General features: G+C 43.7%; 1 protein-coding gene across 5 annotated transcripts in view; it reads left to right on the top strand.

Annotated features, from left to right (window-relative positions):
* The window catches only part of SIL1 (SIL1 nucleotide exchange factor), a 279,722-nt gene that overhangs the window by 75,967 nt on the left and 179,976 nt on the right, over positions 1–23,779 (top strand). For all 5 annotated transcript variants that reach the window (XM_053566429.1, XM_053566425.1, XM_053566427.1 and 2 more), the window contains exons 2-3: positions 283–367; positions 7,654–7,792. In XM_053566429.1, coding sequence (XP_053422404.1) covers positions 293–367; positions 7,654–7,792 — 214 coding nt within the window. In that variant the 5' untranslated portion in view covers positions 283–292. The remainder of the gene's footprint in view (positions 1–282; positions 368–7,653; positions 7,793–23,779) is intronic.

Raw genomic sequence — 23,779 nt, 5'->3', positions numbered from 1 at the left:
GCACCCTCCATAAACCAATACCACCCTCTGCAACCTGGTAACAAATTATTAATGAAGAAGGAAAGGACCAAGTAACTACACAGTTCCAGCCAGGCCATTTCTCTACTTGGGTGGCTGGACCTGTTATGGGAATTTTATCTAGAAGTGGTAGAAGATTTGTGACACTTCTCTGCAGTAAATGTCTGGCATCAGTAAAGAAGTGATGTTGGGGGAGTCACACTGAAAGGGAAGCACTAGGCACCAGCTTTCCATTGACCTTCTGTTTCCTGTGCTGCTCCTCAGGTCCCTAATTATGGCTCCTCTGGGCCTGCTGCTTGGCCTGCTGATGGCCTCCTGCTTCACCTTCTGCCTCAGTCATCAAAACCTGGTAAGTTGTCTTATTGCAAATAGGAAGGATCTCTGATGAGGTCTGACAAAGCCTTCCTGTCACCAGGAAGCACCCATGTAGGAGTAGGGTGGGCTTTTATTTTTTCTTTCTTATGGGAATGTGGTCGGCACCGGGTCATAGAGTATATATACTTCTTTCTCCCCATCCCTGAATCCTCTGGCCTTTGTTTAAAGCTGATGGCACAGTTTTCCTTTGAGGGAAATACCATGATGATGGTGATGGTAATAAGCTCCCATGTATCACACATTGTATTCAGTGCTTTATATGTATTCTCATTTAATCTTCCCAATGACCTTATGAAGTAGGCAACTACAATTTTTATCCTGATTTTGAGAAGGAGACCAAAGCTCAGAGCTATTAAATAATGGGCAGATCACATAGCTGGTGTTGTCAGAGCTGGGAAGGTCAGGATTCTTCCCAGGAGCTGGGTGCCTGTGAGGTGAAGACCAGTTCCAAGCAAGGCTCTGCTTCCTTTTCTCATCTTTATGCTCTCTCAGTCTGTCTGTCTGTGTCCTCCTTCCCTCTGTCCTTTTCACCCTATTCTTTCCAGGCCTCTCTTCATTAACCTAGACCTCATTGCTCAGGACTTCTGTTCTTGCCACAGGCAAGAGGAGAATGCCTAAGAAGGCCTTGAGTTTGGCCTGGCTGCACTATGCCTAGCCCTGTTTCCCTGGCTTGTCCCAGTAACGTCTGCCCTTGACCAGCTCCCAGTGTCCTCCCTCTCCCCTCCCTTGAGAAGGCCTGACTGTCAGCTGTCTGACAGTGTCAGCCTCCCCTGGCCACCTTTTCCAACCCTCAGGGCTCCCACTAAATGTTGGGTAAAGCACTGGAGGCTTTGGAGCAGGAGGCCCTTGAAGTGCAAATGACAATTGTGATGAATTTAATAACAATCCAGCTCAGCTGAGGTTCACCTCTGGCTCATGGCAAGCTCCCACTTTCTCTCTGAAGTCATTTGTTTTCTCATTGCCTTTCTCCCCACTTTGTGGAGCAGGAGAAAACATATAGTTAGGAGTCATGAATCTTTTTGAGTTTTTAATGTTCTCTAAGATTCTGTTGGTACTTTTTATGGCTTCTTCTTCAAGGACAATGAGATTTGGATTCCAGAGGCCCCTGAGGATGGGACTGGTTACTGCGTGAGATTGGGGCTGTCTTTGGCATGGCTTGGTGGTGGAGGGGCCCAGTAAGGCACCCAAGAGTCTTGAGGGATCAGGGCTATGTCTCCTCCCCGGTTTACAGCTCATGAGGATCCTGTACTCCCCATCTTTAGCCTTAGCAGATGCACAATTAACAAAAGCATGCTGATGAATTTACTTCAGGACTGTGCGTTAGGAAGTCCCTTTTGGATAATAGTCCAACCAAATAGATGAGCTTTCAGAGCCATAATTATTCTGGCCCATTTATATTAGCTCTATTGAGTCTAGTCTCAGAAAAATGTTAATACTGACTTTCATCAACAGAAGCTGCTTTTATCCTTATGTCTGTTCCTAAGCTGTATCCATTTGTCATAATCTTTCATCATGTGCTAAGCACAAGTAGGAGTTGAAGCATCCTTTCTCTCATACCATAAAAATTGCTGCCCTGATGTCATTTAAAATCCAAATTATGCAGCCAGCCACCTCGCAACAGTGAAAATGGAGTGGGGTTGGGATAGTTATGATCCTTTCAAGATCCTTGTGTCCAGGTAACCACTGGCTTGAAATTGGCCTCCCCAAAGGCGTTTGGACAGGTTGGTGCCCACCCAGGAAAGGTTGGCTGTGTGTATCAGAGTGTAATCTGGAGCCAACCTCCCTCCAGCTCCTGCTGTGGCCTTTCCCTGGGCTACCACATCTCAGGAGGAACGTAGGTGATGAAGGAGGATGTAGATGTGTGGGACTGGCCTGTAAAAAGGCGGTGAGCAATGAGGGATGCACAGTAGTGGAGCCCAGAGGAAGGAGCACAGGCCCTTTATAAGCTCCCTTGTGCCACCTGCTTTGCCAGTTTGACCCTTTCTGAGCTTTTTTTTCTTATCTGTAAAACAGGATTAGTAAGGTCGTAGTGTGTAGAGTAAATGTGATTATAAAGCACCTAGCATTGAGACTGGAACAATATAGCTAATAAGTGGTCACTAAATGTCAGCTGTTATTTTTAATATAGGTGTGCTACTTCTATAGTTTAATTTTGGACTATGTTAACCAGGCTTCTATCCTAAAATATTGCCCTGGCAATCTGTCTCTGTCACAGTGTCTATCAACCTGCCATTAGAGATTGCCTCATTCTCTTAAACTCCAAGGCTTTGGTTTTTAAGAATCTCTTATTCAGATATAAGCATAAGGAAGTGTGACATGATAAGCTGTTGTCAGCTAACACCTTAGCTGGAATTTCTTGCCAGTTGAGAGGAAATTGGTATTTGGAGAAATGGTGGTAGGGAGATGAAAGTGCTGGTGATCCATCATGGAAGGATCCCTGAGAATACAGCTGGGAAGGCACCAGACCCTGAGATTTACTTTAGGGGTAACCAAAGGCTAGTCTCCCTCTCCCACCTCTTGGTCTCTCTCCTGTTCAGGACTTTGCCAGGGCAGAATAAGGCTAGTTTTGCTTGTCCTTTCACTGGGGCTGTGGTTTCTTTTTTTTTTTTTTTTTGTAGAGACAGAGTCTCACTTTATGGCCCTCGGTAGAGTTCCATGGCATCACACAGCTCACAGCAACCTCCAACTCCTGGGCTTAAGCGATTCTCTTGCCTCAGCCTCCTGAGTAGCTGGGACTACAGGCGCCCGCCACAACGCCCAGCTATTTTTTGGTTGCCATTGAGCCGGGGCCGGGTTTGAACCCGCCACCCTCGGCATATGGGGCCCGCGCCTTACCGACTGAACCACAGGCACCGCCTGGGGCCGTGGTTTCTTATCTGGCCCATAGAGGTCATTGCCTAGGAAGGGAAATGTGGTGGTGGATATACTAAAATGATCTCATTGCCCCACTTTCATTCCTTCAGCATCCAAGGCACAACGATTAGGACACCTGACTGAGAAAGAAGCATAGAAGTGAGTCAGAATTCATGCATGGGCTTTGAAGCTAGGCAGGTCTGAACTTAAATTTCTGCTTTGCTTTTCTGAGTGGTGTGATTTTTAACAGCCTGGTGTCTTTCAGCCTTTCTATAGGATGGTAGTAAGACTATATGCTTCACAGGTGAGACTCAGATGAACTGAGGCATGGAAAGCACCTGAGTCTGTGCCGGGCATGTGATCAGGGCTCAATAAGGGGTAGTTGCTGTTATCATAACCTCATCCTTGTGATGCTGCTTTTCTGCAAAACCTTTTAGAACTCTCCTTTTGAACTGATTGGCCTGTGGTATGTTCATATCACTGAACCTTTCTCAGTGCTTCTGTGGCTTGACCTTTGAGGATAGCCAAATGTGATTTGAGCAGAGGATCTAAACCAGGCATCCTCAAACTGTGGCCCGCGGGTCACAACGGTCCAACGGTCTGAGGGACAGTGAATTGGCCCCTGTTTAAAAAGTTTGAGGATGCCTGATCTAAACCCTGGAGAACAGGGTGAGCTAATCAGATAGGGTGGGGGAAGATGAGTTGATTAGATTGCTCGCCTGAAGTCCGCAGGTGTCACAGTTAAACTTAAGTAACCATGATTAAGCAATATGACATCATTATATAATTAGTGCTTGACTCAGAGCCACTGTTCTTCTGGCCGCTATATAAGGCTCTGAGGCTTTCTGCCTGTGTAGACGTCCCTTAGTGGACCTCCTAAGGGGGACTTCCCAAGGGGGACTTATGCTGTCACAGTTACCTTCAGCTCCTCGGTTTTTCTCTGGTCTTCTGAATCCAGTGCGAACTTCCTTGGCCTCCATCTCTGACATTACACAGGGTAACAACAATTTTCTGTCACCTCCTGTCTACCCTCCCCCAAAAACCAAGAAAGATTTTGTCTGTGTTTTTAAGTTTAGTTCAAAGATGATACCAGAAGGAGGCACAAAAACATTTTGAGCAGTGACAGGATTATTGCAAGTGTTTGGCCTCTTTAGGGCTTGAAGCATGTGGCTCAGTGGTTTGTCAGTTTCTTGTAACCCTTCTTCTTGAATCTACTTTGTGAAATCTTGTTAACATAATCTAGAAAGAAAAGCTTTCCCAGGCCCTGGTAATTAGAATGAACACTAACTCTGCCTGGATTTTGAAGGGCTTCCTGCCATCTTCTCATCATCACTGTTTCACTTGCCCCTTTCTGCTTCCTTGATGAAGAGAATTTTGTTGTTCGCTTACAGCCACACCTGCCAGGAGTTACCTGGCTAGTAGGTATGCTAAAGCAAGGGTTGTAGTTTCAGGCTTAGATATGTTTAATTTGGCCCTCTTAGTGTTCTAAAAATAAGAATATTTTCCCATAAAAATCTGGATTTCAGTTTTCAAGTTGAATGCCTGTGTAGCAATGATGGACCAGCTGAGTAGCATCTGCTTTCCTTAGTCAAGGCAGGGTGGAGGTGAGGGACCAATTTTTACAGTCTCACCACTCCCTGTTGTATATATGTGGCCCACTTTTCTCATTACATCCTTAGGCCCCTGGAGGCATTTGATGGACATCCCTCTGAGGTAAATTTTATTAGCATTCTCCACGACCCACAGTAGTGTTTCTAGCAGGGGCTGATCAGTATGACTGGGTCCTTGAGTATTGATACATAGACTCAGGATCAGGGGTCCTCAAACTTTCTAAAGAGGGGGCCAGTTCACTGTCCCTCAGCTCATTGGAGGGCTGGACTATAGTTTAAAAAAACAAAACTATGAACAAATTTGTATGCACACTGTACATATCTTATTTTGAAGTAAAAAAACAAAACGGGAACAAATACAATCACACCGCTGCATGTGGCCTGTGAGCCATAGTTTGAGGACCCCTGCGATACTTAAAAGACAAGGTGGTCTTTGTTCTGGGAGGCTAGTACTGCTTCCAGCACATTCAGGTACTTTGGGCTTGCTTCAGTCTGAGGCACCCAAATGACACACCTGCCTGTGGGAGGGACATTCATTCATGTATTTGTTCAGCACTAAGCCCTGCGTTAGGCATGGGGGAATGCAGTGATGAAAGAGACTAACTTAATATGGGCTCTCAGGAAACTGGGCTATTGGAAGCCCTTGATGTCCATGTCCTCATGGAGGGTGCCTCCTGCCAGTCTCTTCTTTTTAGTCTTGTAAGCACACTGATTTTTCTGTTCCTAGTTTTCCTTCGAGCTCAAATTTGTGCAAACTTCAAGTTGAAGGGATAGGAGGGTTTGAGGGGGCCAGGTAGCGCAGGTGACCCCATCACCCCAACCTGACCTGCCTGAATTATACTATATTGTATAGTCACTCCTGGATGTCATAGCACAAACTCATCTGACTTGGAACCTATGACTGCCTTTTTAAGTAATAGTAGTAACGGCCACCTGCATTTAGTGCTAGTAGCACCTCATCTAATACATGAGCTCGATCGTGTTATTTCCATTTGACAAATGTAGAAACTGAGGCATAGAAAATTAACTTTCCAAACTCATAAGAAACTGAGATTTTAACTTTGGGTTATCTGATACAGAGCTTGGGTTCTTAATCACTATGCTGGAGTCAGTGTCTCTCATTATTTGTGACGTAATTTGAAGGGCTCTTCCAAGACTTTTCTTTTCTTTCTTTTATTATTGGGGATTCATTGAGGGTACTAGAAACCAGGTTACACTGATTGCGTTTGTTAGGTAAAGTCCCTCTTACAATCGTGTCTTGCCCCTAAAAGGTGTGGCGCACACCAAGGCCCCAACCCCCTCCCTCCTTCCCTCTCTCTGCTCTTCCTTTCCCCACTCCTCCCTCTTTCTTTCTCTCTCTGCTCTCCCCTTCCCCCACCCCCAAGATTTTTCTTACTGGTCCTTACTGGTCTCAAATTCTGTCTAAATTTATATATTTTAAAATGTACAAGTTCTTAGAGGAGCTCTACATTGTCATTACCAACACCTTAATGCCTTAACCTTTCCTCTGATGGCTAATTAAAAAGATTAGACTTTGAGGGACCCAGGTAGGTGGGAGTCATTATCTCAAGCTGGGGCATTACTTGAAGAGCTGCATTGCATATAACATCTCTCAGGTGGGGTTAGAATTGATGGAAGACTAAAACGCAATCCATGTAAAGTACTCAGCACAGTACTTTGGGCTCATAGGAAGAATCCAACAACTGTATTTCTTACTACTAGGGGAGGGCTTGACAAGTGGAGGAAAAGTGATGACAGGGGAGGTGGGAGGGCTGAAATAACCACCCCATGTGCTAATGTGAATTCCTCCTTACTCTCCCAAATGTAATTTCCCAATGTTCTGAAACCCTCTGGTTTCAATTTCCTGAGGCCTTACTGCTTTTATGCAAGAACAGATTTTAAAAAGTGATAGGAAGAATGGGAGTTCAGGAAGGAGAAAAGTGAATGATATTTTGTATTTATCTTGCATTGCTTTCTCCTCATCTCAGACTGCTGTACAGATACCATCTCATTAATCCTCTATGTTCTCCATGGGGTAGAACGAAGCAGGTTTTAGGAAGTGGTTTCCAACCTGGGCATCTTCCTCAGCTTAGCTGAACTTCCACCTTCCCATTTACACTCCTTCCTCCTTAGTTTCACATGTCCCAAGAAGTCATTGATGTCCCATAGGTACCCTGAGGAATTGCTGGGGCCTCTATTGCACCCTGCTGGGCTACTTGGGAATGAGTTGGGTTAGCTGCCAGCTTTTATACATCTGTGATGTCCATTTGAGGCCTTACTCTCCCATTCATGTGTACTTTTTTTGGTGAGGCACTTTGGGAGGCCAAGGAAGGAGTATGGCTTGAGCCCAGGAGTTTGAGCCCAGCCTGGGAAACATAGCAAGACCCTGTCTCTAAAAAATATCCTTTTTATTGTAAAAGTAATATATATGAGTTTTGAACATCAAACAGTATGGTAGCATGTCAAAAAGTAAAGACTCTTGCCTCCTATTGCCAATCCCTTTCCCATTATGTTCCTTTAAACCCCTCAAGATATTATGGAATCTTCTAGAGTTGTTCCTTATGCCCTTTCAATAGTGCCATATGCACACGACAACATGCTGGGTTCATTTAGCCATATAACCTCACACATGCTGGTTCTGCGGCTGACCTTATGAAAGGAATTGTAGTTATTCAAACATTTCTGGGGTGGGGAAGAAGGGCATGGAGGAAAGGAGTGTGCCATCTCAGGCTATTTTCTTTCTGCTTGCCTGGCATCTACTAGTGATGGCTCATGCCTTCTTGTTTTCTTTTCTCAGAAGGAGTTTTCACTGACCAACCCAGAGAAGAGCAGCACCAAAGAAACAGAGAGAAAGGAAACCAAAGCAGAGGAGGAGCTGGATACTGAGGTCTTGGAGGTGTTTCACCCGACCCATGAGTGGCAGGCCCTTCAGCCAGGTACCAGCCTAACACTGTTCCCACAGAATACACTCTGAGTTCAAACTATATATGTCCTTTGTCCCCTCAGGGCTGCTTTGAAGGAGCAACTGCTCTCTGGCCTGCTGGAGGGGTACAGTATGGTCTGTCAGAGTGCTAGCTGCTGCAGTAAGGCTCAGGGACATTCATGTTCCAGCAGAACAGAAATTGCAACATCTAAGTGCCCTGGAAGGAAGGCAGGTGGTGGGTGGCCGTGCTTTCTGAGCAAGTGATTGAAAACTTTCTTTCCTTGCACTTCTGAAGCACAGGAGAGGCAGTGACATGTGCTTTGCTCTGCAGATACTATTTTGGGCTCTGCCACTCGGTTCAGTGCTGCTGAAATGTTGTTCATGGGAGAGTCCTGAGCACTGGTGTGGGGTAGGAATGTTCTGTTAAAGGAATCTGTGCCAAGAAATAGGGGCTGGCCCTGGCCTAGTTTTTAAATGGTGCATCCCCAGAACAAACAACCTTCTCACCCTTTCATGAGCCTGGGCCTAGGGCTTAAGATAATAATGAAAATTAGCTAGCAGCTGTGGAGGGTTTACCATGTTCAGATACTATGGTAGGTGTGGGCACAATCTTGTTTATTCTTTATAATAATAAGAACTATTATCTTTATTTTCAGATGAAAACATTGAGGCTCAGAGAGGTTAGCTAACTTGTCCTTTGTCATCCAGCTAACTTGTCCTATGCCATTGACCTCAGAGCCTAGACCCAGTCTCCTCTTACTTATTCCCAGTACCAACTGTCCTTGGCTGGAAGTACTATGCTGACACATGGGATTGTTCTCAGGAGTAGGCTGTTTGCATTCTGCACTGTGGCAAGGTGGATGGCAAGTCCTGGCAGCTGCCACAGTGTAGTTTCATCACCTCCTTGCCAATATTCATCACCATCTCCTCACTAGGCACCCCCTCACTCCCACCCCACCCAATTGCTGCTGTGCTGGCAGGGCAACATTTGCTGTGCCAGCCAGCTTTCTGGTAGCAATATCGCTCCTACTGGGCTTGCATATGGGTAGTTGCTGCCACAGAAGTCTGAGGAAGCACCAAGGAAGCCAGTGGGAACTAATGGTATTGGGCAGAGGAAGGTTTTAGGAACAGAGATAATGGGTTCAGCAGATCCAGTCTCTGCCTTCCCTGAGAACTAAACTTCCCCACCTCTAGTTCTTGAGGACTAAAACCAAAGGGGCTCTCAGAGGTAGTATATGAAAGACGTGGGCTATGTCCACATGTTTTATATGGTGTCCTTTGTAGTACTTTTAACCAGGCAGATGTCTGGGGCAGATACAGGTTAATGTCCCTGCTCCTACCCTATCTATTCCTGTGGCTGAGTCAGTAGCGCCCTCAACCAATTGTACCCAGGTTTACATTACAGATGGAACAAGTTGACAGTTCTGACCCTGGGCCCTTATTCAGCCCTCTGGGTAATAGGACTGCTTTTAATGGCTGAAGAAAAGAGCCCTTCTCTGTATCCTTGGGAAGGGAGAACCAGAGCCTGTGTGGCAAGGGTGGGCTATGGCCCCTGAGAGCCTTCTGGAAAATTGAAGTGGCACATTGATTTTTACATTTAACTTGATGCTTCATTGACATCACCCTCTGCCTTATAGTTTCTCAAGAGCCCATTGTAAACTCTGCTGTACAAAATTCTCTTGGACTTTCCCCCAAAGGCTGATGTGTTGCAGTTGAGCACATACACAGAGGTTCTGCAGCTCAGAGGATGAAGCAGCTGTGGTTCCAGTTGTGCCTGTCTCATCCCAAAGGCAGTTGTTGCTTATACCTCACCCCCAAAGCAGGTCTGGTGGGGGCACATTATTGCTTCTTCTGGCCTCAGTGTCTGGTGGGAGTGTTTCAGAGTCTGGCATCATGGAGTCACACCAGTGGAGGCAGATGGGACATTCTTAGGCCTCAATATAGAATTGACATGTTTCGTGTGTATATTGTTAGGAAATTGACCTCTTGTGGTCTGTGGAAAGCTGACACTTGCCTTCAGAGTATGATATTTAATTTACCACATTCTGAATGCTGTCTGATAGCTTCCAACACATTTGCCAGAAGGTTGAATGGAAGGTAGACATTCCTGAGAACTTGATAGAGAGGAAAATGGGGGAAGTAGTACAATTTAATGGTAAAGAGGACAGACTTTAGACTCAGTCAGTCCTGAGCTCACATCCTAACTTTGCTACTCGGGGATCTTGGGCAAGTGACTGAATCCTTCTGCTCTTTGGCTTCCCTCCTGGTGGTGTGGGAGAACTGTCCTGCCTTGCCCTGCCTGCTGCAGAGGCTGTTGGGTGAGTGAGATGTGAGAGCAAAGCCCTCTGCCCAATTCATAGCATGAAGAAATTATTCCACTTGTACCACCCCTTCAACTCAGTTGTGGAATTAGATGGCAGCGAGGGTACATGAGCATGTAACCTACCTGTTCCTGTGGCCTGCCTGAGAGTCAGTGACATAGCATAGGAAGATGGTAGCATCTCTTTTGGGGACGTTTAAGAATGGCAAGTTTGATTGACCCTAGTTCAGTACCTTCCATTCATTCAGGTCTCAGAAGGGAGGACTGTGGCTTTGTTGCCCTTGGCCTCCAAGGGAGGAAACTAGAGTACATGGGCTGTTTTGGTTGTGGGCTGGGCTCATTTGAAGGCAGATTTTCAGATTGCCTGCTGTAGCCTAGAACAGCAGGGGAGCAACCTGTGACTTCATGGGCCTTCCACTGGGCCAGGTGGGAATTGGGCCCCAGCCACTTAGCCCTGGAACAGCTGCAGGTCGCTCTCCTGAAGTCTGCCTGCCTTTATCATTACTGTCAGCATCCTCCCTGGAAGCCATTTGTTCCTAGAAGTGATTTTTCTGTCTTTATTTCTTCTGATTTATTTTGGGATCTGCCTCACCTTCGGAGGCACAGCAAGCATCTGAGTGTGGATTCAGCATCAGCTGTTCTCAAGGAAGCAGAGGAAAGCTGTTTGCTGGCAGATTCTGTGGGTTCTTGGTAGGGAACTCAGGAATTTGTCCTGGGGCTGAGATTCCCTGAACACCAGGACTTTATGTCTGCGCACTTGTCATTATAGTGTGTGGGTCACAGCTAGATTTGGTGAGGCTTCTGGTTCCTGGGCATTTCCTGAGATCCTACTTTGTGCCAGGCACTATAATCATAGCCAGAGATAAAGCTAATAGGTAGGCATCCTGGAGGACAGGTGCCATAATTGTCTTCATTTTTACAGAAAAAAACAACTGAGTCTCAGAAGAAATGACTTATCAAAATAACTAGTAAGTGACAGAGCCTGAATTCAAAGCTAGCTTTATCTGACTCTAAGACTCAGCTCCTAACCACTGTACCATACTGTCTTCCTGGGTAGCAAAAAAGACATGACCTCTGTCTTCTAGCAGCTCATAGTCTCACAGAGGATACAGGACCAAAAAGGAAGAAAAGAAAGAAAAGGAAAATTACCAAAGTGTTTTTGGAAACCCTGGTGGAAGTGTTTTGTGCTCAGTGAGGGTACAAAGGATGGTGTAGCAAGACCTTCTGTCTTTTAACCCTGAGATCTTGGCAGGGCAGTTAGTCAAATGTTATGATGCTGAATCTCTAACCCTATCTGCAGTTCTCTTTTTGAGCTATGTGGCTTTGATCAGCTTTCTCAGATTCTCTGAATCTGAGTTTCCTCATCTGAAGATAGAGATGAAAATATCTACTTCGGAGGTGGTGTGAGAATGAAGCAAGGCTAACATATGTAAAGCATTTCGTACAGGGCACATAGGACATATTCAATTAGTGGCTAGAGCTGTCATTTTAAAAACTATACCTTTGCTACCTTTCTTTCCTTGGGAACCTAAAGGAGAAGTGGTGAGGAGGCAGCCTGAGAAGAGGCCTCCTTGTCCTACTCTTTTGCCGGTGCTGCACACTGGCCCCCTGTGTGGTCAGGGAAGCATAGCCAGGCTCAACCTGGGCTCCTTACTGACCTGATCTGACTCCAAGCGGCTGTGAGTTTCTGAAATATTGGTATTAGCACAAGAGCCCACTCAATGTGAGCACGCAGGAAGCCCGTGCAGGAACACATTCATGTGAGAGGGGAAAAAAAATCCAAATCATCAACAACTGATGAGAGCAATCCAAGAATTATAGAGCACCAGCCATCTGGTCAGATCATTTCAGATCTGCACAAGCAATAACAGGGAATTGAATTTTAAAAACCTCATTTATAGTAGACCAACTACTCTGGCTTCAAGTATTTAAGAGAGGAGTCTGATTTCCTGCAGGCCCTGGACATCTGTCTGAAGGAGCACCTGACTCTGGTCTGGGTGACTCTGTAGGACTGTTTCTGTGGGGCCTTTGGCTCTTAGCAGCTTTAGAGGGGTTGTATGGTTCTGTAATCCTCTGTCACCAATTGGTTGTCCAATAATTCAGTTCAGTTCTGGCACTGTCTACCTGGAATTAGTGTCACGTCCTACAAGTTCTGCCCTCATTCAGATGGCTATTGTAAGTCCCAGCCACCTGTATTTCTGACTAACCAGCTACAAATTGGAGATTCTCACAACCCCCTATTCATGCTTGGTAATTTGCTAGAATTGCTCTCAGAGCTCAGGAAAATACTTCATTTACATTTACATGTTTATTGCAAAGGATGCAATTCAGGAACAGACAAATGGAAGCTCTGCGGGGGTAAGGTATTGGAGTGTAGGTGGGGGTGCTTCATAGAACCTCCATGCCTTTGCCAGGTGCACCAGCCGCCCAGCACTTCAGTGTATTTACCAGCCCTCAAGGCCAAGTGGAGCTCAGGAAACTCTCTGAACCCTATTTATGGGCCTTTATGGAGATTTCATTATGTAATCGTGATTAAGACATTGGCCATTGGTGTTGAACTCAATCTTCAGTCCCCTCTTCTTTCCCCTGAGGTTGGGGTGGGAATAGGCTGAAAAATTCCACTGTCTTACATGGGTTGTTCTTTCTGTAGACCAGCCCTTGTCCTGGTTGAAAGGGGTTTGTTGTGAATGAAAAGAAGATACTCCTATTACTCAGAGAATTCTAAGAGTTTTAGGAGCACTATGTCAAGAACCAGGGACAAAGACTATATATTTATTTATTTATTTATTTTTTTGAGACAGAGTCTCACTGTATCGCCCTTGGTAGAGTACCGTGGCATCACAGCTCACAGCAACCTCAAACTCCAGAGTTTGAGTGATTCTCTTGCCTCAGCCTCCTGAGTAGCTGGGACTACAGCTATTCATGATTTAGGTGGGACCTCAGAAAGTGGTGAAGTGAAGTCTTTGTTAAGCATTCATTCATAAAGGGCAAAGCTCCTGGTGTTCTTCCCCCTTCCTAGGTCTGTGATTGGGAGACAGAAAACCAACCTTCCCCACCTTCTCCCAAGGGAGAGATTCTCCCTTGTAGTTATCTCATTACCTAGGATGGTCCCCAGGAGTTTGACCTCTAATGTCCTATCCTTCATATATGGACACACAACCTAGGCCCATGAGCATTGAGAGGGAGCAGGGTTGTTGATTAAGGGAAATTCATACCTAAACCCCTCTGGCTCCCCACATCAAAGTGGGCAGTGGGACTTCTTGGCTGCTACCAGGAGGTAATGGTATGAGGGAGGGGTATAACCAGGAGTTGATGATCTTTCACCCCAGCTCCAGTATGGTGCTAGAAAAGTGGGGCAGGGGCCAGATAGAGGAAACTGTGTCTTTATGCAGTGTTGTGATGGTTTGTCTCCTTTCTTGGATACAAGTAGCTATTTCGAGGAACTTTTCAGAATGAAGCAAGCAATAGAGCTTATCTTTGGTGCTACCTCCTCGTGCAAAGTCCTTCTCTACTTTGAGGCTATTCAAGTATTCTGGAGATTTCCCTAGAACTTAATTTGTTCCTCTTCTATCTATACTTCTGGCCCCTAACCCTGTAACTGCTACCTCCCCAGTCTTTGTTAAGCACTCTCTATTCCAAGAATCTCCTTTGCTCCTTTGTAATACAAATTTGTCAGGGGAGCCACTTACAGAATGGCAGGATGCCAGGTCTCTTGAGGACTATAGGAACCGTTTCTGAGGGTTCCCAGTACCCTGTACTGGGAGGGGGAAAGACAGTGGGTTGCAACACATGAAGGCCCCAGAAGGCTCCATGAGGACAGTTTATATCTCTTCATTTGAGAGAGACCTCACTTCTTACATGGGGAGGGCTCTTCACTAGCCTCCCAGCATGACTGACCACCACCCTTCAGCAGACAAACTCACAGCCACTGGGGGAGCAGTGGTGGTGGCAGACATCATGAACCTGAAAGTGAAAGTATCTGTTTGGCTGGAGAGGCAGGTGTGTGTAGGGAATAATGAGGTGGTGGTGGGCAGCATTTTCTCTTTTCAAGCTGGGGGACAGCCAGGAGGGTGAGGAGATAAGGAAGAAAACTGACAAGCCAGTAGATGTAAAGGTGTGAAAGTAAGTGTAATTTATGAATTTGTCATTGAGTCCAACCAGAGGCTGTGCTGGGAGGCAAGGAAATGAAGAAAGATAATGTACACTCTTGGGTTTGAGGAGTTTGAGAGTACATGAAAGAAGAGAATTTAAATAGGGCGGCGCCTGTGGCTCAGTCGGTAAGGCACCGGCCCCATATACCGAGGGTGGCGGGTTCAAACCCGCCCCGGCCAAACTGCAACCCAAAAATAGCTGGGTGTTGTGGCGGGCGCCTGTAGTCCCAGCTACTTGGGAGGCTGAGGCAAGAGAATCGCTTAAGCCCAGGAGTTGGAGGTTGCTGTGAGCTGTGTGAGGCCACGGCACTATACTGAGGGCCATAAAGCGAGATTCTGTCTCCACCAAAAAAAAAAAAAAAGAAAACTTAAATAATAATTTCAGAGATAGCCACATCAAAAAACTTATTTATTCTCATGTTCCATTTGTTGAACTCCTAAAATGTTCCATGGACAGTACTTAATGCTAGGGATGTCATGGTGGGCACGTCAGAGGCTTGCCCACTTGAGCTTATGATTTAGGGGGACCTCAGATAGAATTGTGGACTTGTGACGACACAGTGGCCCTTTCCTTCCCTGATGGAAAGGCTTCCCAGAGGTAGGGTCAGTGAAGCTGGATGGAGAGAGGTTTGAGTATTTTAGAAGGCAGAAGGGAGGGTGGTGCCTGTGGCTCAGTGAGTAGGGTGCCGGCCCCATGTACCAAGGGTGGCGTGTTCAAACCCAGCCTGGGCCAACCTGCAACAAAAAAATAGCCAGGCGTTGTGGCAAGCGCCTGTAGTCCCAGCTACTCGGGAGGCTGAGGCAAGAGAATTGCTTAAGGCCAAGAGCTAGAAGTTGCTGTAAGCTGTGACACCATGGCACTCTACCAAGGGCAACAAACTGAGACTCTGTCTCTAAAAAAAAAAAAAAAAGAAAAGCAGAAAGGAAAGGAATCAGTGTTGACAGATTTAAATCTCAGATCATTGCTGGGACAAAGTTATTTAGGTGGAAGATGGGCAGTCTTGGCTTCATGAATATGATAAGCCTTAGAAATTAGAAGCAGAGGCTAGAAGGAGACACAGAAAGGTGGAAGAGATATAGAGGGATAGGAAGGAAATTTGTTAGATGTCTTTAGTTTTCTGACCCAAGCTGAGGGTGGGCTTTTGCCTGGGGTGATGAAAGAAAAGGCCTCAGTTGGGTGTTTGAGAAATGGAAGGTTAGGAAGAACCACTGTGGGGAAAGTCCTTGGACAACAAGGAAGTGAGAACTAGATGTCACGTAGCATCAGGAAGGGTCCAGTTCACATCTGACATCCTGACTTTGTGGTGAGCCAGAACCCGTGGGTTTGGTGACTTTCTTGGGTAGTCTGAGCTCTGGACAGTGGATAGGTGGGTAGTGGGGTAACTAGTGTTGAAGGAATGATGGACAGATTATTCTGGGACTGTTGGGTTGTCTGTAGGATTGGTGACAGAGACCTTTGTTTATCTGCCCTATGAGGCTTGGTGAGGAAAAGGCCAGAATGGCAACCTGGAGAACTTCACAGAAGCTCCTCTGAACCTGCTCCAACTTTCCCTCTTCTGAAGATGGGAAATGTCAAGAGGACTCTTTGAAGCTCTTGGAAATGTTTAAGGGCAGGGTTGGGGTGGCATACCACTAGGCACTGTTCTAGCTGGCCAACCTGTAAAGAACCTAAATGAACAGGGCTTCATATGTAGGTGCCTTTTGTAAGGTGCCTCTGTAAGCCTTTTGTTGTTTAGGTGCTAATCAGGCTGATATGTTTATGCTGGGGTTTTGTTTTGTGATTGTTAATAAATTCATAGGTTGTTGGTCTTGCCTTATTTCCTATAGTATGTTGATTTGGGCAAACAAAGATTGAGTTTATTTTAATTTCTTTTTTTTTTTTTATTGTTGGGGATTCATTCGGGGTACAATAAGCCAGGTTACACTGATTGCAATTGTTAGGCAAAGTCCCTCTTGCAATCATGTCTTGCCCCCATAAAGTGTGACACACACCAAGGTCCCCCCCATCCCTCTTTCGGCTTTTCCTCCCCCCCATAACCTTAATTGTCATTAATTGTCCTCATATCAAAATTGAGTACATAGGATTCATGCTTCTCCATTCTTGTGATGCTTCACTAAGAATAATGTCTTCCACTTCCATCCAGGTTAATATGAAGGATGTAAAGTCTCCATTTTTTTTTAATAGCTGAATATTGATATTCCATGGTATACATACAGCACAGCTTGTTAATCCATTCCTGGGTTGGTGGGCATTTAGGCTGTTTGCACATTTTGGCGATTGTAAATTGAGCTGCAATAAACAGTCAGTACAAGTGTCCTTATGATAAAAGGATTTTTTTCCCTTCTGGGTATATGCCCAGTAATGGGATTGCAGGATCAAATGGGAGGTCTAGCTTGAGTGCTTTGAGGTTTCTCCATACTTCCTTCCAGAAAGGTTGTACTAGTTTGCAGTCCCACTTTTACAGCAGTGTAAAAGTGTTCCCTTCTCTCCACATCCACGCCAGCATCTGCAGTTTTGAGGTTTTGTGATGTGGGCCATTCTCACTAGGGTTAGATGATACCTCAGGGTTGTTTTGATTTGCATTTCTCTAATAAATAGAGATGATGAACATTTTTTTCATGTGTTTGTTAGCCATTCGTCTGTCGTCTTTAGAGAAAGTTCTATTCATGTCTCTTGCCCATTGATATATGGGATTGTTGGCTTTTTTCATGTGGATTAATTTGAGTTCTTTATAGATCCTAGTTATCAAGCTTTTGTCTGATTGAAAATATGCAAATATCCTTTCCTATTGTGTAGGTTGTCTCTTTGCTTTGGTTGTTGTCTCCTTAGCTGTACAGAAGCTTTTCAGTTTAATGAAGTCCCATTTGTTTATTTTTGTTGTTGTTGCAATTGCCATGGCAGTCTTCTTCATGAAGTCTTTCCCCAGGCCAATATCTTCCAGTGTTTTTCCTAGGCTTTCTTTGAGGATTTGTATTGTTTCATGCCTTAAATTTAAGTCCTTTATCCATCTTGAATCAATTTTTGTGAGTGGGGAAAGGTGTGGGTCCAGTTTCAGTCTTTTACATGTAGACATCCAGTTCTCCCAACACCATTTATTGAATAGGGACTCTTTCCCCCAAGGTATGTGTTCTTGTTTGGTTTATCGAAGATTAGGTGGTTGTTAGATGTTAGTTTCATTTCTTGGTTTTCAATTCCATTCCAAGTGTCTGTGTCTCTATTTTTGTGCCAGTACCATGCTGTCTTGAGCACTATGGCTTTGTAGTACAGCCTAAAATCTGGTATGGTGATGCCCCCAGCTTTATTTTTATTACTAAGAACTGCTTTAGCTGTACAGGGTTTTTTCCGGTTCCATACAAAACGCAGAATCATTTTTTCCAAATCTTGAAAGTACGATGTTGGTATTTTGATAGGAATGGCATTGAATAGGTAGATTGCTTTGGGAAGTATAGACATTTTAACAATGTTGATTCTTCCCATCCATGAGCATGGTATGTTCTTCCATTTGTTAATATCCTCTGCTATTTCCTTTCTGAGGAGTTCATAATTTTCTTTATAGAGGTCCTTCACCTCCTTTGTTAGGTGTATTCCTAGGTATTTCATTTTCTTTGAAACTATGGTGAAGGGAGTTGTGTCCTTAATTAGCTTCTCATCTTGACTGTTATTGGTGTATACAAAGGCTGCTGACTTGTGGACATTGATTTTTATATCCTGAAACATTACTGTATTTTTTGATGACTTCTAGGAGTCTAGTGGTTGAGTCTTTGGGGTTCTCTAAGTATAAGATCATGTCGTGAGCAAAGAGGGAGAGTTTGACCTCCTCTGCTCCCATTTGGATTCCCTTTATTTCCTTGTGTTGCCTAATTGTATTGAGTAGAACTTCCAGGACTATGTTGAATAGTAAAGACAGAGGACAACCTTGTCTGGTTCCAGTTCTAAGAGGAAAAGCTTTCAGTTTTACTCCATTCAGTAAAATATTAGCTGTGAGTTTGTCATAGATAGCTTCAATCAGTTTTAGAAATGTGCCACCTATGCCTATACTCTTCAGTGTTCTAATTAGAAAAGGATGCTGGATTTTATCAAATGCTTTTTCTGCATCTATTGAGAAGATCATGTGATCTTTATTTTTGCCTCTGTTAATATGGTGGATAATGTTTATAGACTTGCGTATGTTAAACCAGCCTTGCATCCCTGAGATGAAACCTACTTGATCATGATGAATGACTTTTTGATGATAAGCTGTAATCTATTGGTTAGGATTTTGTTGAGAATTTTTGCGTCTATATTCATGAGATTGGTCTGAAATTCTCCTTTTTGTTTGGGTCTTTTCCTGGTTTTGGTATCAGGGTGATGTTTGCTTCATAGAATGTGTTGGGGAAGATTCCTTCTTCCTCAATTTTTTGGAATAATTTCTGCAGTACAGGAATAAGCTCTTCCTTGAAGGTTTGATAGAATTCTGGAGTGAAGCCATCTGGACCAGGGCATTTTTTGGTTGGAAGCTTTTTTATTGTTTCTTTGATCTCAGTGCTTGAAATTGGTCTGTTCAGGAGCTCTGTTTCTTCCTGGCTAAGTCTAAGGAGAGGGTGTGATTCCAAATATTGATCCATTTCCTTCACATTGTCAAATTTCTGGGCATAGAGTTTCTGGTAGTATTCAGAGATGATCTCTTGTATCTCTGTGGGATCAGTTGTTATTTCCCCTTTATCATTTCTGATTGAGGTTACTAGAGATTTTACTTTTCTATTTCTCGTTAGTCTGGCCAATGGTTTATCTATTTTATTTATTTTTTCAAAAAAACCAACTCCTTGCTTCATTAATTTTCTGAATGATTCTTTTGTTTTCAATTTCATTGATCTCTGATTTGATTTTGGAGATTTCTTTTCTTCTACTGAGTTTAGGTTTAGATTGTTCTTCTTTTTCCAATTCCATAAGATCTCTTGTGAGATTGTTGATGCGCTCTCTTTCTGTTTTTCGAACGTAGGCATCTAAAGCAATAAATTTTCCTCTCAAAATTGCTTTTGCAGTATCCCACAGGTTTTGGTAGCTTGTGTCTTCATTGTTGTTGTGCTCAAGGAAGTTAATGATTTCCTGTTTTATTTGTTCCTGCACCCATCTGTTATTCAACAGAAGATTGTTTAATTTCCATGCCTTTGTGTGGGGTCAAGCGTTTTTGTTAGAGTTGAGTTCCACCTTTAGTGCCTTATGGTCTGAGAAGATACAAGGTAAAATTTCAATTCTTTTGATTCTGTTGGTATTTGTTTTGTGTCCCAGGATATGATCAATTTTGGAGAATGTTCCATGGGGTGATGAGAAGAATGTATATTCTTTAACTTTGGGGTAGAATGTTCTATATGCGTCTATCAAGCACAGTTGTTCTAGGGTCTCATTTAAATCTCTTATATCTTTGTTTAATTTCTGTTTAGAGGATCTGTCCAGCTCTGTAAGAGGAGTGTTGAAGTCCCCTGTCGTTATGGTATTATCAGATACCATGTTGCTCAGACTGAGTAAGGTCTGTTTCAAGAATCTGGGAGCATTTGAATTGGGTGCATAGATATTTAGAATTGAAATGTCTTCTTGTTGTATTTTTCCCTTGACCAATATAAAGTGACCATCTTTGTCTTTTTTGACTTTAGTTGCTTTAAATCCACATGTATCTGAAAATAAGATTGCAACTCCTCTTTTCTTCTGAATTCCATTTGCCTGAAAAATTGTCTTCCAACCCTTGACTCGGAGTTTTAATTTGTCTTTTGAAGCCAGGTGTGTTTCTTTTAGACAGCAAATGGATGGCTTGTGTTTTTTAATCCAGTCAGCCAATCTATGTCTCTTCAGTGGGGAATTCAAGCCATTAACATTTATTGAGATAATTGATAAGTGTGGTAGTATTCTATTCATCTTATTTTGTGAGAGTCCATTGCTTAGTTTTATCTTTTGCATCAGTGTGGAGGTTAGGTTCTGTCCTTTAATTTCTGAGTTCTTACTTTGCTGCTGATCCATTGTGCTGGTCAGTGTGTAGAACAGGTTGAAGTATTTTATGTAGAGCTGGTCTTGTTGTGTTGAATTTCCTCAATGTTTGTATATCCGTAAATGATTTGATTTCTCCGTCAATTTTGAAGCTTAGCTTAGCAGGGTACAGAATTCTGGGCTGGAAATTGTTCTGTTTAAGTGGATTAAAGGTAGATGACCATTTTCTTCTTGCTTGGAAAGTTTCATTAGGGAAGTCTGTGGTCACTCTGATGGATTTGCCCATGTATGTCAACTGGTGCTTACTCCTGGCAGCTTGCTGAATCTTTTCTTTTGTCTTGACTTTGGACAGGTTCATCACAATGTGTCTTGGAGAAGCTCCGTTAGAGTTGAGGTCACCTGGGGTCCGATATCCCTCTGAAAGCAGTGTGTCAGAATCTTTGGTGATATTTGGGAAATTTTCTTTTATAATATTCTCTAGTATGGCTTCCATTCCTCTGGGGGCATTCTTCTTCCCCTTCTGGAATTCCTATAACTCGTATGTTGGAAGGCTTCATAAAGTCCCATAATTCTGACAGTGAACGTTCTGCTTTCTCTCTCTTCTTTTCTGCCTCTTTTACTATCTGAGTTATCTCAAAAACTTTGTCTTCTACCTCTGAAATTGTTTGTTCTGCATGGTCTAACCTGTTGCTGATATTTGCCATTGCATTTTTTTTTTTTTTTTTTTAGAAAAAATACTTTTATTTGACAAAATTAAATTCTGAGATCTTCTTTCTGTGCACCCAAACGTTACTGTTCTTTAATTTGACTGCCCTGTGAAATCTCAAAGTCTGGGAAAGTCAATGGTCCGTAATTACCCAAGCCCCTGCCCTCTGCACCTCCCAGTGCACTCACAGCAGATGGAGAACCAACACTTTCTGTGCGGAGATCTCCAAGATTGCCATTGCATTTTTAAGTTCCCTGATTGACTGTTTCGGTTCCTTCAGCTCTGCTATATCCTTTCTATATTCTTCATACCATTCATCTCTTATTTGATTCTGTTTTTGGATTTCCTTTTGGTTATATTCCACTTTAGTAGCAGTTTCCTTCATTGTTTCCATCATTTCTTTCATTGTTTTCATCATGTGTATTCTGAATTCCCTTTCTGTCATTCGTAACATTTCTTTATAGGTGGAATCCTCTGCAGTAGCTACCTCATGGTCCCTTGGCGGGGTTGTTCTGGACTGGTTCTTCATGTTGCCTGGAGTTTTCTGCTGATTCTTCCTCATGAGTGATTTCTTTTTCTGTTTCCTTGCCCTAATTTTCTTTTCAGTTCCTCTTGCTTTTTAAGTTCTCATGCCTGTGGACTAAGGTTTTGATGAGTCCTTTTGGTACAGGACCAGAAGGATGAGAAGGTTGAAGAGCAAGAAAGGGATGAAAGAAAGGAGGAACAAGCAAAAAGAAAAAAAAAGATAAAGGAGAGGGGATGGGTAAAAGGAATATTGACAAAAAGAAGAGAGGCACAGAAAGAGGGAGACAGAGCAATATAGGTGTACAGCAGGGTACTTTGACACAACCTTAAAAAAACCCCACCTTCTCGGGGTGCCCAGTTGGGTGGTTCCCTTGAGGTCAGCAGCTCTTTGCTAACTTGATCAGACACAGTACCCCACCTCCACCAAGTAGAGAGGAAAGACAAAAATGGTATAAATCAAACCAAGCAAACAGAAAACTTTATGGGATAAAATTGGGTGAAAAACCAAATAATAGCGGTAGAAACACTAGCAAAAATGAAGTTCTAGTTATTGAAAAAGGCAGCAATGGGAAATGATATTTAAACTAGAAAAATTGAGAAAGAAAAAATCTGTATAGAAAAGGTTGAAATTAAAAAACAAAAGAACATCAACAACATCAAAATAACCCAAAAAACAACCAAGCAAACAGAAAAAAATCACAACCAAAAACAAGGCAGTATTTATATGTTGTTGAATATTGTCTGGGCAACATGTGGTCTTCTGGGGTATGAGATTTTAATCACAGTGCTGATACGACTGGAGGCTGCTGATTTCTCAAACCCTATCAAGGTAGACACCCTAAATCTCTCTTCAGCCCTCTTAAAAGGCACTTCGAAGTTGTAAACTTGCTGAGCAGAAGCTTTCCCATGAACGTGCTTGTCGCTGGAATCACTGCTGAAGTGGCTATCCACTTATGCAGTGTGCCAAAACCAATCTCCCTCTGCCCCTGAGGGTTAGGGCTGTAAGGAGGCTCAGACCCCGCCCTTAGGCTACTCAGTTGCTAGGTTACCAGCTCCCACCTGATTCTTGCTCTGCAGCCCTGAGGGTGGAGCTTGCGGGGCAGATCACTCACAATGGCTCCCTGTGGCCCACAGCCAAACACTGTTAGTTCCGTCTGGCTCAGCAGCTCAGACTGGGGCCCTAGACAACAGCCAAAGTTCTCCTCACTCCCGCTCAGGCTCTCCCCAAGGCAGTTCAACTGAGTGCCAAGTCCAAAGACACCAAAACAGTTCACAGGTAACAGTTCTGGTTTGCAGTCTTGCTGCTACTGTATACTTACAGTTGCCGGCGGGTTTAGACCCATTGAACACACACGACCACTTGCTGGTTTTCCACTGTTTTAGTCCTCCTCTTGGGGTCCAGAGGTCTCTCGCTGACTCCCTGTATCCTCACAGGGATGATTATAGGCAGATCCCACCAGCCAGAGATGCCTGGATTCCTCTCTCCCCAGACTCACGGTGCCCAGATGCAAGGAAGCTGTTACTCGGCCTCCATCTTGCTCTCTTATTTTAAATTTTTTAACTCCCAGAGCAGTCCATTTATAGTTTGTATAAATCAGTTGTTTAGAAGAAGAGGACCATTTCTTTGGATTAAAAAGTTTTCAGATTTGATTACCTGTGGCTATAAATAGTTTATCTAGGCAGAGGTGAGTTTTTATGGAATGATAGTATGGTATATTTGTAAAGTTCTTTTTGCCTAGGGGAAAAAGAAAAAACAAAACTATCCCTTCTCCCAACCCCAGTGGTCCTCTAAATGTTGCATAGACATCATCTTGTCCATCTCTATTCCATCATCTCTTGGCTTTGCTAAGTCAGGCTTTTGGACAGTGGATGAAGAGATCGTCTAATGTCTTATGGCCAAGACTAAATAAATAAAATAAATAGCCCCTTCAGCTAGGTGCTTTGCATATATTTAAGTCCTCAAGATATCTCATAAGGGAGTGGTTACATTTTCTCTTAATCTCGTTTGGAGCCCGTGATCCATTGGTGAAGGAGCCTCAGATGCCATTGCTTTTCCTAGAATTTCTTTCTTTCCTTCTGAAGATAGATACTGCGGGGTTATTAAAAACACTTCTATTTGAAGTCTACGTGGGAACAAAATGTGAATTTTGGAGGCCATTGACACTGGATATTATTCAAGCAGATGCAGAATTATTCAGATTAGTCCATTTTGGTTTCCTACGTTAGATCTTAGGGATAAATCCAGATGTCCTTAAACACGGTGGATGTGGCTCCATGTGCAGTGTGACTTTGCGGTTGTTAGCTGGCTTTAGATTCCCATTGGGGTAAGTCACAGATGG

The sequence above is a fragment of the Nycticebus coucang genome, chromosome 17 (genome assembly GCF_027406575.1).
Source record: "Nycticebus coucang isolate mNycCou1 chromosome 17, mNycCou1.pri, whole genome shotgun sequence".
Taxonomy (NCBI): domain Eukaryota; kingdom Metazoa; phylum Chordata; class Mammalia; order Primates; family Lorisidae; genus Nycticebus; species Nycticebus coucang.
The sequence above is the reverse complement of the archived record's forward strand: the minus strand, read 5'-3'. Positions and strand labels throughout refer to the sequence as shown.